Source organism: Bombina bombina, chromosome 4, assembly GCF_027579735.1.
Source record: "Bombina bombina isolate aBomBom1 chromosome 4, aBomBom1.pri, whole genome shotgun sequence".
In the NCBI taxonomy this organism is placed as follows: Eukaryota; Metazoa; Chordata; class Amphibia; order Anura; family Bombinatoridae; genus Bombina; species Bombina bombina.
Genome location: NC_069502.1, coordinates 546576365 through 546590464, shown reverse-complemented (window position 1 = coordinate 546590464; position 14100 = coordinate 546576365). Strand labels below are relative to the sequence as shown.

The following is a 14100-nucleotide window of genomic DNA, read 5'->3' as shown; positions in this document are numbered from 1 at the left end:
TTTACCTCGTACAATTCAGGAGTCAAATATAAGATTAATGACCTCATAAGATGCAGTGATAGAGGAGTTGTCTATTTGATATGGTGCAGCTGTGGACTCCAATATATAGGACAAACGTCCAGACACCTCAAAGATCGTATTAGAGAACACATATTAAAGATTGAACATGAAAGCACCGAAACAGCCCTCTACAAACACTTCACTAACCATCACCGAGCTAGGTAATTATATAGGTATACAATTAGTGACACCAAACTGGAGGGGAGGTGACTATGAAAGGCGCTTACTGACGGTAGAATCCAAGTGGATTTTTAATATAGATTGTCTTTACCCTAGGGGTTTGAATAATAGGGAGGACCTCTCACACTTAGTAAGTACAAATAATCACTGATCTTAGACAACAGGTGACACATGGCCAGTTTGCATGTATTTTCATACTAGCTTCTTATAGCTAAGCGTCACTACAATCATCATACATTTGTCTTACTGAGGTCCCTTCTTTAGAATTGGAGTTATTCAGCCTCTCGAGCATAGTACACGTACCCTATTTTGAAGTCCTATTATTAGTTCTATTCCAAGTCCCATTTCTAATTATTTTCAGATATGCTCTTATTCAGGAATACCGTGATCCTTTTGTGCCTTTGATGTAGTCTTTCGTGTAGCTCTGTGTAGCTACCATATCTCTGCCTTATATTTCAATATGCACAGGGTGTATATATATATATATCTATTCCCCATGTTCGGGCTTATTGCCGTATTTTATCTGCATTTTACTAGTTTTAATAAACCCTTCTGTTAAAATTAAAATTTGATTCCAATTTTAATAAGAATTTTATTAGTAAGTTATTTTATTGAAGATGTCGATTTTAATTGTATTTTAAGTTTTTTTATTGGTGTTTTTTAATGTATAATGTACAATGTTTAAATGTACTAATGCACAAACTGATATTTATCCAACATATATATTTTTACTCTCATTTGTAATTTCTAATCGTTTCTAATCGTAATAATATTGCTCGTTTTTATTGCTCGCTATACCACTAACATAAATTGGTACAATCAAGTCTTATGAAGTGTAAATTTTACAATATATCATGTATATGTAAAAAAAAATAAAAAAAAATTCAATACCCCTTCTTTAGTTATCGCCATATGCGAAAAACCGCTTTGTGATTACCGCAACCGGAAGTATGAGAAACCGGAAGTAAACAAACACTATGTCACTTCCGGCCCGACGCTGATGTATGTAGAAACAGAGCGATCGGCAACGTACATGATAATGTATGAGAAACTAATACTGACAGAACCCCTTATTCGTTCCAAATTATAGGACCAATACAGAGCCGTAATTATCTGAGTAAAAGGGGCAAATAAGCAAAAAACGGATACACAATAATAAAAGCACTTCCGGGTCGGGTCATTTTTTTGGCGCCAAATTCCCCTCTTTTGCCGCCAAAACTATGCTAATTCATAGGTTTGTGATACATATAAATATAGCCACCAGCACTCACCCCTAACACTCTTTACCCTAAAGTCAGATCTATCTCCTGTAATTCCACTAAACCTGTCCTTAACTGCCAAAAGCCTCTGCATCTTAAACAATTCAATATCATCCTCAAGGTTATTTTGAACATAAGATGGTATGAAATTCAAACCTTCTGATAACAATAACTTCTATGACTCTGACAGGGTATAGTCACTCAAATTATATATTACTTTTTTTTCCATCGTCTGGCACTTCTTAATCTTGTGCTTATAACCTCCCCTCCTGGTCTCCCTACGTCTGGGTCTGACCCACACTCCCGAAAAACCTCCTTCTTGGTAATTGTGTGGGCTAGGGTATCTGTAATGCAGCCTATTGCACGGTTTATAGATTTTTACCTTCAGCCCTGTGTATGGGAGTTAGTGTGATAAAAGATGTCTCATTTTTTGCAAAGGTTAAAAGATATTGGTGAAATAAGGCCTGATATCATTTTAGTAATCTTAGACGTTTCTAGTCTTTATACTAACATTGACATACAGGAGGGCATTGGTAGTGTGCTGGAGGTTATCAGAAAAAGTGGTCAGTATAATGGTCCTTGTAGCGGTTTTCTATTGGAACTGTTAGATTTTGTTATGTCTAATTATTTTAAATTTGAGAAGTCATACTATAGAGAAAGGGTTGGGACAGCGATGGGTTAGAATAGGGCCCCATCGCTGGCCAACATGTTTGTTTGAATCTAAACAGCGACACATTTTGGAAAATATTGAATTTGGTGATAAGATAAAAGGTTATTGTAGATATATAGATGACCTGTTTTTTGTATGGACTGAGTTTATTAACAAGTTGAATAGGATTCCCTTGAAAATCAGATTTACTATGATTGCGAGCTACTCTCATATCCCATACTTGGATGTGATGGCAGTGAAACAGGGAGGGGTGCTACAGACTGACCTTTATGTGAAGGATACAGATAGAAATTCATTGCTTTTGGCTTCCAGTTTTCACCCCAAATCACTATTGGAAAGTTTACCTATATTTTCTCAATTTTCAAGGATCAATAGAATGGTCTCTGAGGGACAGATAAAGGTTAGGGAGGAGGAAATGACCAACAAATTCCTTGACCAAGGCTTTTCATTAAAAAGTGTTGAGTGCCAGAATAAGGAGTAAGATGACCGAGAGCTGTGTCTTTACCCCTAGGTTTAATTTAGTCACCCAGCAGATGAAACAGTCAATATGCAAGTATTGGAACACTTTATCTACAGACGACTCTCTGAAGGGTGTTTTCAAAACCTGCCCTCTGATTAGATATAGGAGAGGAAAGAGTTTGAAGGACCTCCTGGTTCGAACTGACCCTATTTGAAGTTATGACGTCAGGAGTTGGGCCATTAACCCAGGTTGCCATATGGATGTATAACCTGCAACAGCCTTATTGTGGGCAACTCGTTTAGTCACCCTAGGACGGGCAAAAGGATCTATTTGACGCATAGATTAACCTGTTCTTCACAGATGGTGGTCTACGTTATTAAATGCCCGTGTGGCATTACATATGTAGGCAAAACGGAGTGCCCCCTGAAGGACAGAATGGCCAATCACCGGTCAAGCATAAGACAAGCCCTGAAGAAAGCAAAGAGTGACCAGCCGGTGGCATTGCATTTTTTGCAAGAGAAACATACGGTTGCTGACCTTCGCTGTATGCCCATAGCTCAAGTCAAGAGACCGCCCAGAGGTGGGGATGTGAATAAATTACTACTCAGAAGAGAGATCGAGTGGATTTATAAGTTGCAAACGATGGCTCCCTGGGGTCTCAATAAGCAAGTCTGGTCTCTCGTGTTGTTTTTTGGATGAAAGATAATTTAGTTGCTTTTTTGTTTTTTATTGCATTAACTATGTGCTAAGTTTTATCTTAGATCATATCTCTTGGTCATCTTACTCAAATCAGTTAGGATCAGTGTGAGATAGAATTAGTAAGAAATGTGCTCAGTATTATATGGAGTATGATTTACCCTACTGTGATTTTGATTGGTACTTAAAATGAGTACTGTTGTGTATATATGTAAATAACCTAGTGACAAGAGGCAGCGTCTTCTTTTTTTGTTATTTGACTGGTTTGTTTATCTGTTGCCATGACAACAGATATTTTTTTTGTTTTTGGATGATCTATGCATAGAATATATTGCACAGGAATGTGGTTTAGCCCTTCTGTTTATTTTGAAGTGGAAATCTGTTTTCAGACCTTTTTTTTTTTTTTTTAATTTTTTTTTTTTTTTTTATTTTTTAGTTTAGTTGGGGTTTTTTTTGGTGGTAATGTCATCACAAGAAGTTGTTTTCCGCTGTTCCTGTTTAGTGATTTTCAGATGAGAAGTGTGTATAGATCCCCGTGTGGAATACTATTTAAGCTGGGTGTTTAAGTTTGTTTTGTATCCTTGATAAAGGTCCCAGGTGGAGGACCAAAACTTTGGATGTATTTGGATGTGAAGTGTACCACAATATGTGAATAAAGTGGTAACATCCCTATTGAAGAAACCGGGTGCAAGTTATTTCTTTGGAATATATATATGTATGTGTGTATGTATGTATGTTATTTCCCGACTTGACTACTGCAATAACCTACTTACTGGCCTTCCTCTTTACCGCCTCTCCCTCCTTCAATCAATCCTAAATGCCTCTGCCAGGCTGATCCACCTTTCCCGTTGCTCTGTATCTGCTGCACCTCTCTGTGAGTCCCTTCATTGGCTCCCCATACACAGCAGAATAAAATTCAAAATTCTCACCCTTGCATACAAAGCACTCACCAACGCCTCTACCCTCTACCTATCCTCTCTAATCATCAAGTATACTCCAGACTGCCCACTAAGATCCAACAGTGACCTGCTCCTTGCATCTGCGACTATCACCTCCTCTCATGCTAGACTGCAGGACTTCTGCAGTCCTCACCTCCTGTTTCTCAACCTCCTACCCTTCTAGATTTTAAGCTCCCACTGGAAAAGGGCCCTCGATTCCTCCTGTATGTGTTTGTAAATTTTGTCCTATCTCTTAGAAGTTTTATATTATTGTTTTATTTAAATGAACTGTATCCAAAGACAGCGCTGCGGAATATGATGGTGCTTCATAAATAAAGTATAATAATAATGTGTGTGTGTGTGTGTATATATCTATATCTATATATCTAAATATCTAGGTACAGTATTATTCTATATAATTATGTTGGCATATGCACTAATATTAGAGTTGATGATTTTGTATTATTCTATATACCTTGCTTTTACTATTAACATATTAGTGGGATTAGTCCTGTTTACTCCTATTCTATCTGAAGGCTTGTGCTGAATTAGATTTTTCTGCTTTCCTTGCGCATCTTGTAGGTTTCAGACAGAAAGGTTATTGAAACGACTGATGCCGAGAGGCGTACTATAAAGCCACCAGGGCTTCAGGAGAAAATTGATGAGCTTGTTAAAAAGTACAACTTGTCCAGATCATTTGCACGTCCTTCAGGTACAGAGGATGTTGTGCGTGTATATGCTGAGGCAGACACTCAGGTAAGGCTTTTGTCACAAGTTACACAGGATCTAAGAGATGCGCTAATGTTGTGACAAGTTTCTTGAAGGAACAGTTTTGGACTTGCATGTCTATTGGTGAATTATTAAAATGATTTGCAAAGTGTCCCTCTCATTTCAAACGTGAATAAGGCATTAGTCATTTCTATATATGTATCGGAAATTAATAATTGTTTTACAAAATCACTGCATATTAAATCAATGTTTTAAAAGCAATTAACACTTTTAGTTTTGTAAGCAAAAGTTACATTGCTTTGCATTCCAGGGCTATACCCTTTGAAAAGCCTTGGGGTTTAATTTATCTCTCTTGTTGTGACTTGTTAGGTTCAGATTAAAAAAAGCGGGTCAGGTTTCTCGTTTCCATGGAATGTACAACTCCCTTTCTTTTTGTCATATTTAAATTACAGGAAATGGCAAAATAAATAATGAAAGTGCACTTTAACATTTTTTCAATGCACAAGATTATTTTATAGGAAATAACATTCTGAGTTTTTCATATACAAGCTGTCTGAAACATGTATAGTATTTGATATGGTTTTATTAATGATATTTTACTTATAATAAAGGCTGCATATCAACTTTTTCTCTAAACAAAATGCATAATTAGTAAGTTTGTTTTAAACACAAATTCAGTCTAACGGGTACTTCACATGTTTTATCTCGTGTATTATGGGTAGGGTTGCCATCTAGGCCATGTTTTCCTGGACACTTATAATTTACACATGTTGCAGGGTGTGCAGAGGGGAACATGAATTGCACCCTTGTACAGCAAACAAATAATGATGCTGGACATCACTACTCATGCTCCCCTCTGCACACCCTGCAGCATGTGTAACTCATAAGTATCCAGAAAAACATGGCTGAGGTGGCAAACCTAATTATGGGCCTGCAATCCAAAGCTCTCCACTCTGAGGAGATTATTGTTAGACGTCTCGTCAGTTCTGCAAGGCGGCTTAAAGAATTTTAGAAAAGCAAATTTTAGCATGAGTGCTGTTTATCTCAATATTCAGGATTCTGGATGTAAAGGAAAAATACATGGGTTGCAATCGGTGTTCCCTCTATGGCCAGTTTTTTGAGTGGCACAGCAGTGAAACAGTTAATAAGGGAACTACACCTTGCAGTCTGCATTGTGAAGGGTTTGCTTATTGCTCCAATTAACTGTTTTAATGCTGGGCTGCTAACAATATTGGCGTTAGAGGGGAACACAGGTTGCAATATAATGCTCAACAAAACCTCCAAAATATTTTGCACTATGAGTTCTTATTCATGCTCCTTGCAGTGCATTCTGGGATCAGGGCCTTGTTGATGAAGCATTATAGTCAGATACAGTGAACTGAACCCCTTCAGGGTTGGGTATACATGGGAATGTGGAGTCATTCTAAAGACCAGTAGGAGGTTTCCAACAACTCCAAGTAGGAGCATACAACAAAATTACACTACTTTAAAAAAAATAAACAAAATTAAACATTAATCTTGGTTTTTAAATGTGTTAAATCTAGTTTATATTGCATATAAGATGCTTCTGTGCATACTTTGAATACGTAATCTGCTCTCCAGCTTACTAGTTCTATACTTACGTGCCATAGCTTGCTTTTGAAAAATATGGTGCTATAAGCTAAGATAAAATTCAGAGGTAAAACTAAAAAGTGTAAAATATCATCACAATAGCAAAACAAAATAAAAATGATTGAGTTCCATTTAAGAAGCTGTGAATATATCCTTGGAACGCCTTCAACTGCTGACTCGAGCCTGCTGTTAATAGTTAGGAAGCAGTGCTCATCAGACCACTGCCGCCAACCCTAAAGTAGTGTTCCTCAATCCCCCCCGGACTCTCTGACCCAGGTGATTGATAGCTTGTGCAATGATTAATGTGGACAGCGTATTGCTATGCACTAGCTGCAATGTCAGGTGGACAGTGGTGGTAATGTCCGCCCTTGTCCATTTTTATCCATTCTTAAATCTAGCCCATTATTCTTAAAAGGATGTGCAAGATAAGAAACAAGAGCGCAAACTCCGACTCAAGTGCAACAAACAGTGTCTGGTAAGCTCCTGCAGAATCTCCCGTGCGTGTCACAGGTTCAGTCTTTGTGATTTCTACGGTCACTCTGGGACAGAGGCGAATTGCACTGCTAATGATGTTAAGACAAAGGTTCCCTCAATGCGTTTCTCCCGACGCCGGTTGGGCTTTCTCAAGAGGATGTTTGAATAGAGGTTATGGCGTGCACGGGCTTATTTTTAAAAGCAAAGTTCATAGAACCGCCCATGGGCGTGTAAAAGTGAATGAGCACCCTCTCATAACCAAGAATGATTGCAATGGGTTTACACAATCACTAAACAATAGATATCATAAAATAAATACAAAAATCTCATAAAATAGATACAAAAATCCATCGTAATGCCACATTATAGTGAATACAAAATATGATAAAAAGGATACATGCATGATAAGTCATAATACAATAGAAACATAGTATGGGCAAATAGACAAAAAAAAACTGTCTAAAAACTATCATGGTACCGCTATGTAATTTTATTTGAATTATGGAATGGTACATTCATACTGCATAAAACAATCTGAATATGCTTACAATAGATAGAGAGCATGTCATGGTACATAATATAAAATATAAATGTACTGAAAAACATATCACATTGCGGATAAAAAATATCACATTACGGATAAAAAACATTCCATAATAAACATTTCCTATTGCATAGTAAAAAATATTGCATATTACATCATAAATATATGCTACGAAATACTGACTAAAAATAGCGGAAGAAAAACTGTGTAAGGAAAAAATCTGTATGCCAAAAAGGATACTACATATAAGCCTATATATCTATGTCAACATTTAAACCCTTGGGTTCTGAGCTATCTGATTTAAAAATCCTATAAGTTTCTTGTTTTCTTAATTTTAATAGTCTATTATGAACTGATTGAGCAATCTAGTCTATTACCTGGATTTTTAGGGATCCGGGATCACAATTGTGAACATCTAAAAAATGCTTAGAAATACTGTTTTAATAACTTGATTTTTATATTATACAGGTGTTCACTAAAACGTCTTATGATTCTCCTTTTAGTACGACCTACATACTTTAGGCCACACCCACAAGATAAGATAAACTACAAACAAGGCATCACAATTGGTTTTATATTTAATCTCAAAGCATTGTGAATTGTTAGAATTATGGCAATTAGTAGATTAATCAATATGTGTGCACGTTACACCTGGATTTTCCACACTTTCTTGTTCCTTTTAATAATTGAAATCCAGTTGCTATTTTCAAATCTTACAGACTGTTCTTTCAATTTACTAGGGGCCATAATATTTTTCAAATGTTTTCCATTTTTGTATATTACACATGGCCTATCTCCTAAAGTGGGGCCTAAAATAGGGTCAGCTTTTAATATCGCCCAATGTTTATTTAAAGTTTTTTGCATTAAAAAAGAACCTTTGTTGTATGTAGTAACAAATCTTGCTTCCTTAATTGGCTTTATTTCCTTTCGATTATATTTATTTTCTTTTTTATGATTATACTCCAACAACTTAGCCCTATCATATGTGAGAGCTTTATCTTTAGCTGTTTGTAGAAGCTCTTATTATAACCCTTATCTAGGAATTTCTTATCCAAAATTAAGGACTCTTGTTTTGAAATAATTTATTTTACTACAATTTTTTCTAAGCCTTAAATACTGGCTATAAGGTCCATTATCTATCCAATTTAGTTTATGGGAGCTTTCAGCATCAATAAAACTATATTTTTCAGTAGGTTTTCTGTAGTTCCTTACTTTCTCCAGATTATGTTAATTTTTAAATAATATTAAATCCAGAAACTCAGTTCTATTTTGGCAGTGTTTTCATGTGAATTTTAGGTTATAGTTGTTGTTGTTGTTGTTAATGTACTCCTAAAATTCCATTATGCCTTCTAAGGTACCCTTCCAAACAAATTATTACCAGTGACGTCAGAGGCTGGTGAGGCAGTGGCTAGGCTACGCCTTCATTCTTTAGATATCCTTTGTTGAAGAAACAGCAATGCACATGGGTGAGCCAATCACATGAGGTATCTATGTGCAGCCACCAATCAGCAGCTACTGAGCATATTTATATATGATTTTCAACAAAGGATATCAAAAGAATGAAGAAAATTAGATATTAGATGTAAATTGGAAAGTTATTTAAATTTGCATATGGGTTTCATATGGGTTTCATGTCCCTTTTAAATGGTGTCTTGGAAAACTGGTCAACTTAGTAAACATCTGATTTTAGTCTAAAAGGATTGTAACAGAAACTCTTGCCAGATAACACAATGCTTGCTCTGATTATGAGATCTAGAAATCCATGCCCATTAAAATATGTTTAAAACATACTTTTTACTTTAATGCTGCAAATTATGCTTATAGATTCTTTCATTATTCAGTAAATATAGAAATGTCTTGATCCAGTGGCGGCTGGTGAAAATAAAAGATGGTGGGGCGCTTGACCCCACCCCTTTAAATAAAGCCCCACCATCAGATGGCACTACCAATTCATTAAATAAATAAATAAAAGGTAGACAGAAACACAGAAAAGCACTCGGGGGGGGGGGGGAAGGGAGAGAGAGACGGGGGGAGAGAGACACAGAGGTTTAGAGAGAGAGAGACACAATCACACACAGAGGGTTAGAGAGAGAGAGAGAGAGATACAATCACACACAGAGGGTTAGAGAGAGAAAGAGAGACACAATCACACACAGAGGGTTAGAGAGAGAAAGAGAGACACAATCACACACAGAGGGTTAGAGAGAGAGAAAGAGAGAGAGACACAATCACACACAGAGGGTTAGAGAGAGAGAAATAAAGAGAGTGAGAGACACAATCACACACAGAGAGTTAGAGAGAAAGAGAGACACAATCACATACAGAGGGTTAGAGAAAGAGGGACACAATCACACACAGAGGGTTAGAGAGAAAGAGAGACACAATCGCACACAGAGGGTTAGAGAGAGAGAGACACAATCACACACAGAGGGTTAGAGAGAGAGAGACACAATCACACACAGAGGGTTAGAGAGAGAGAGAAAGAGAGAGACACAATCACACACAGAGGGTTAGAGAGAAAGAGAGAGAGACACACAATCACACACAGAGGGTTAGAGAGAGAGAGAGAAAGAGAGAGAGACACAATCACACACAGAGGGTTAGAGAGAGAGAGACACAATCACACACAGAGGGTTAGAGAGAGAGACACAATCACACACAGAGGGTTAGAGAGAGAGAGAGAGAGACACAATCACACACAGAGGGTTAGAGAGAGAGAGAGAGAGACACAATCACACACAGAGGGTTAGAGAGAGAGAGAGAGAGACACAATCACACACAGAGGGTTAGAGAGAAAGAGAGAGAGACACAATCACACACAGAGGGTGAGAGAGAAAGAGAGAGACACAATCACACACAGAGGGTTAGAGAGAGAAAGAGAGAGAGAGACACAATCATACACAGAAGGTTAGAGAAAAAGAGAGACACAATCACACACAGAGGGTTAGAGAGAGAGAGACATAATCACACACAGAGGGTTAGAGAGACAGAGAGAGAGACACAATCACACACAGAGAGTTAGAGAGACACATAAGGGATGAGAGTCAGAGGGGGAGGAAGAGAGACAGAGAGAGAAAGAGACCATGGGGGAGAACAACACATAAGGAGAGAGATGGATAGATAGAGAGAGACACACACACACACAAGGGGGGGGGGAGAGGGACCACTGCATTTTAAAGTAATAAAACAGCAGAGCTACAGATAGTTCAGAAAATGAGTCTATAATTAAGTGTGAGTCTATAATTAAGTGTGAAGTACAGAGGCAAGCTGCTAAGTTAGTGGGTGTAAAGTTTGAGTAAACAAAATACAAAAACGACCCTGCTGTAAAAGAGTAAAAAAAACCACTAAACCACATTCATTAAATTATCATTTTCACTAACAGAATCCCTTTCAGTAAAATCTTACTTTAATAAGATGTGGCTGAAACACTGCTCTCTCTGCCTCTCTTCCTGCTCTGTAAGGATTCAGGAAGTGACAGTGGCACATTCCACTGCACTTAGAGGGGAAGAACAGAACTCTCTTTTTCACTTTAGCAAAGCTAGCAGGTTCACAGGACAGCAACAAAATATATGAAAGTTGTTTTTTTCCGTTTTTGTTTTATTTTATATGATTTAACATCCAGCCTCAACCCTAAGTTCCACTTACTAATGCCTCTCACTGGATTGGTTCAGCCCAAATAGGACTGCCTCAAATAAGCAGTTAATGGGCCATGCAATGATCTTAACCACTTGCATCCAGTAGGTGGTGTAGCATGTTGTGTAATGGTGGGCAGACCTGCTTGTGCCTCTCCATTGCACAACATATAGCTGGGGGGAAAAAAAATTACATTTTTATTTTTAAAGCCAATAAAAAAATATATATTTTTGCCCATATGAGAGGTGAAGCACTGCCTCACCTGCCTCTAGTGACTGCACATCACTGATTATTACATTGTCTATATACCGATTTATATTTAATTATGTTCTTACAAAATGGATTGTTAGCCCAGATATATTTATGTTCATAACTGTTCACATATAAATTAGCATAGGATAGGGCGAAAGTCGTCCCCATCGCTGTGCCTTTGGTTTGTAAGTAGCATTTATTTTCAAAACAAAAAAAAGTTATGCTGTAAAATGAATTGTATACTTTTAACTAAAAATTATTTGTGATTAGTGGGAATTCTCCAGTGTTTTTTAGTTAATTTTATATCTCCCTTACACCTGCATTATGAGGAATGCAGGTGTAAAGGGAAGACACGTCACCCACCAATAATCATCTTCCCACTTAAGGCCTTTAAATAATTTGATTACTTCCACAGTATCATATATATATATATATATATATATATACACATACATATATACATATATACACATACATATATATATATATACACATACATATATATATATATACACATACATATATATATATATATACATACATACATATATATATACACATACATACATACCTTGGTTTTTTTTCACAATGGGTTGAAGGTAGTAATCTACATACTTCAAACATGAGGTCCTGTAATTCCCCTTGAGGATTTGTTTTCTTTGGATAACAATAACGAGGACAAATCGTTATTTACCAGATCATGGGTTATATGGATGTATAAGAGACAGCAAGTTAACAGCACTAACGTTGGCCAACGATAAGTATATCTGTGCTGTATTACTCTATCTGAACATTCAAATTTATCCTTGTTTGCAGTCTTTTCAATGAGCTTTCTCCTTATTTTTCGTTTCTACTGTTTGCAAACCTACTGTTTCTATGCTATTTAACAGGTTCAGCTATGTTATACCTGTTATATATTATAACGTCAGATTAGGAATTGTGTAAACTGTGCACAGTAGATAGTTTATATACATGTGTAAACTATTATTTACTAAGTAAACATATTGGATCAAGAGTGCTGGTGTGAGATCTTTATTTTCTCTTTTTTTATTATAAATGTAGTAATCTACATATTTTGACAGATTTTCACATAAGGACCCTATTCCTGACACGATCGGTCTTCCAGGGGGATTGATAGGGTCCTTATGGATTTTAGGGAGATGATAAAAAGTATACCTCTTGGGAAAAGGCTCATAAATGAAATGATAGTCATTATTAGTTAATATTTGATTATTGTTGGCTTCACTTAACAATCTATTTAGATCTTACACATTTAGGCGTGGGGTCCTCTTCTAGTATGGTGTATGTATCTTTCTCTCCGAGCAAATTTAAAAGCTTTAGATAAATAGTCCTCTCTTGTCTGTATAACAACCCGCCCACCCTTGTCAGCCAACCTGAATACCACACTGTTGTTTTCTGATAGTTTCAAAGATTTTCTTTCTAGAATGGTTAGGTTGTCATTACATTTGTGTACCAAATGTTTTGGTTTTAATGTTTCGTCAATATCTGAATATAGAACAAAGTACATTTTGAAAACAGAAGTGAATTTAAGTGTCTTAAACGTGCCTGATTCAGATAGAGCATGTCATTTTGACTTTCCTATCCCTTTGCACATAACTGAATTTAATGTATCCCTGTTTCTGAATTCACAGGGGAATGCAAATGCGCTGGCGTATGAAGTATGCCTTGCTGTGTATCACCTTGCAGGAGGGGTAGGAGAGGAGCCAAAACCTTTAAGATGAAGAAAGAAAAACCCCATGAAATGTAAAAATAGTTCAAGTCAACCTCTGCCCTTCTTGATAATTCCATTTGTACAAAAGTTTGGGTTCAGTTCTATAAATTCAACTGTTAAAATGAAATGTTCCTTATAACTAAGGTGGCAGCTGTTTGATAACTCACAACTGTATTCTTTCTGAAACTTTTACAATATTTTCTGTGTCTGAAAGAAACTTAATCATGTACTCAATTACTTTGTAGATTTTTTTGTACCATGGTGTATAGAACTGTATATGCAAATTGTAAACAAAATACTAAAGTGTGCAATTATTTTTCAGAGTAAAAATTTATTAGTTACACCATTGCTCCCATGTTGTATTTTTTCCTTTTCACCTTTTTCTTATAGCCTGTCTTTTAAATATATTGATATAACAAAACATTTTCTTGTTTGGCACTGGGCCAACAGATTAACCCCTTCCCGCTGTTAGGACGTACCATGCCATCCTAACTGTGCTGGGCTTTAGCGCCGTTAGGACGGCATGTATGTCCTAGCCATTTGGCTGTCCTGAAGCCATAGTGGCTTCGTAAATGGGATAGTGGGCTCGAGGGCATGCCTAGCATCTTAGGCACTCCCCCCTGACATGATCCCTTCATTGAAATAATGCGATTGTGTGATTTCAATTTTTACTTATTTGTTTACAGTTCCGATGTAGACAAATAAGTCCCGACGGGGATGGTTAAGCCCTAAAACCGTGTTTTCTAGTAAAGGTGGTTACTTTTAAGAAAAATATATATTTTCCTCTATAATTATTTTTGTTTAATAGGTCCGAGTATTGCATGCAATGGTTGTTATATACATAATTCTATTTATACAGTAT

The 14100-nt window shown here is 36.7% G+C and overlaps 1 protein-coding gene across 2 annotated transcripts in view; it reads left to right on the top strand.

The window, feature by feature from the left end:
• Positions 1 to 13581, top strand: part of PGM3 (phosphoglucomutase 3) — a 64629-nt gene extending 51048 nt beyond the window's left edge. For both annotated transcript variants that reach the window (XM_053710481.1, XM_053710482.1), the window contains exons 12-13: positions 4846 to 5019; positions 13159 to 13581. In XM_053710481.1, the coding sequence (XP_053566456.1) occupies positions 4846 to 5019; positions 13159 to 13248 (264 nt within the window). In that variant the 3' untranslated portion in view covers positions 13249 to 13581. The remainder of the gene's footprint in view (positions 1 to 4845; positions 5020 to 13158) is intronic.
• The last annotated feature ends 519 nt before the right edge of the window (positions 13582 to 14100 follow it).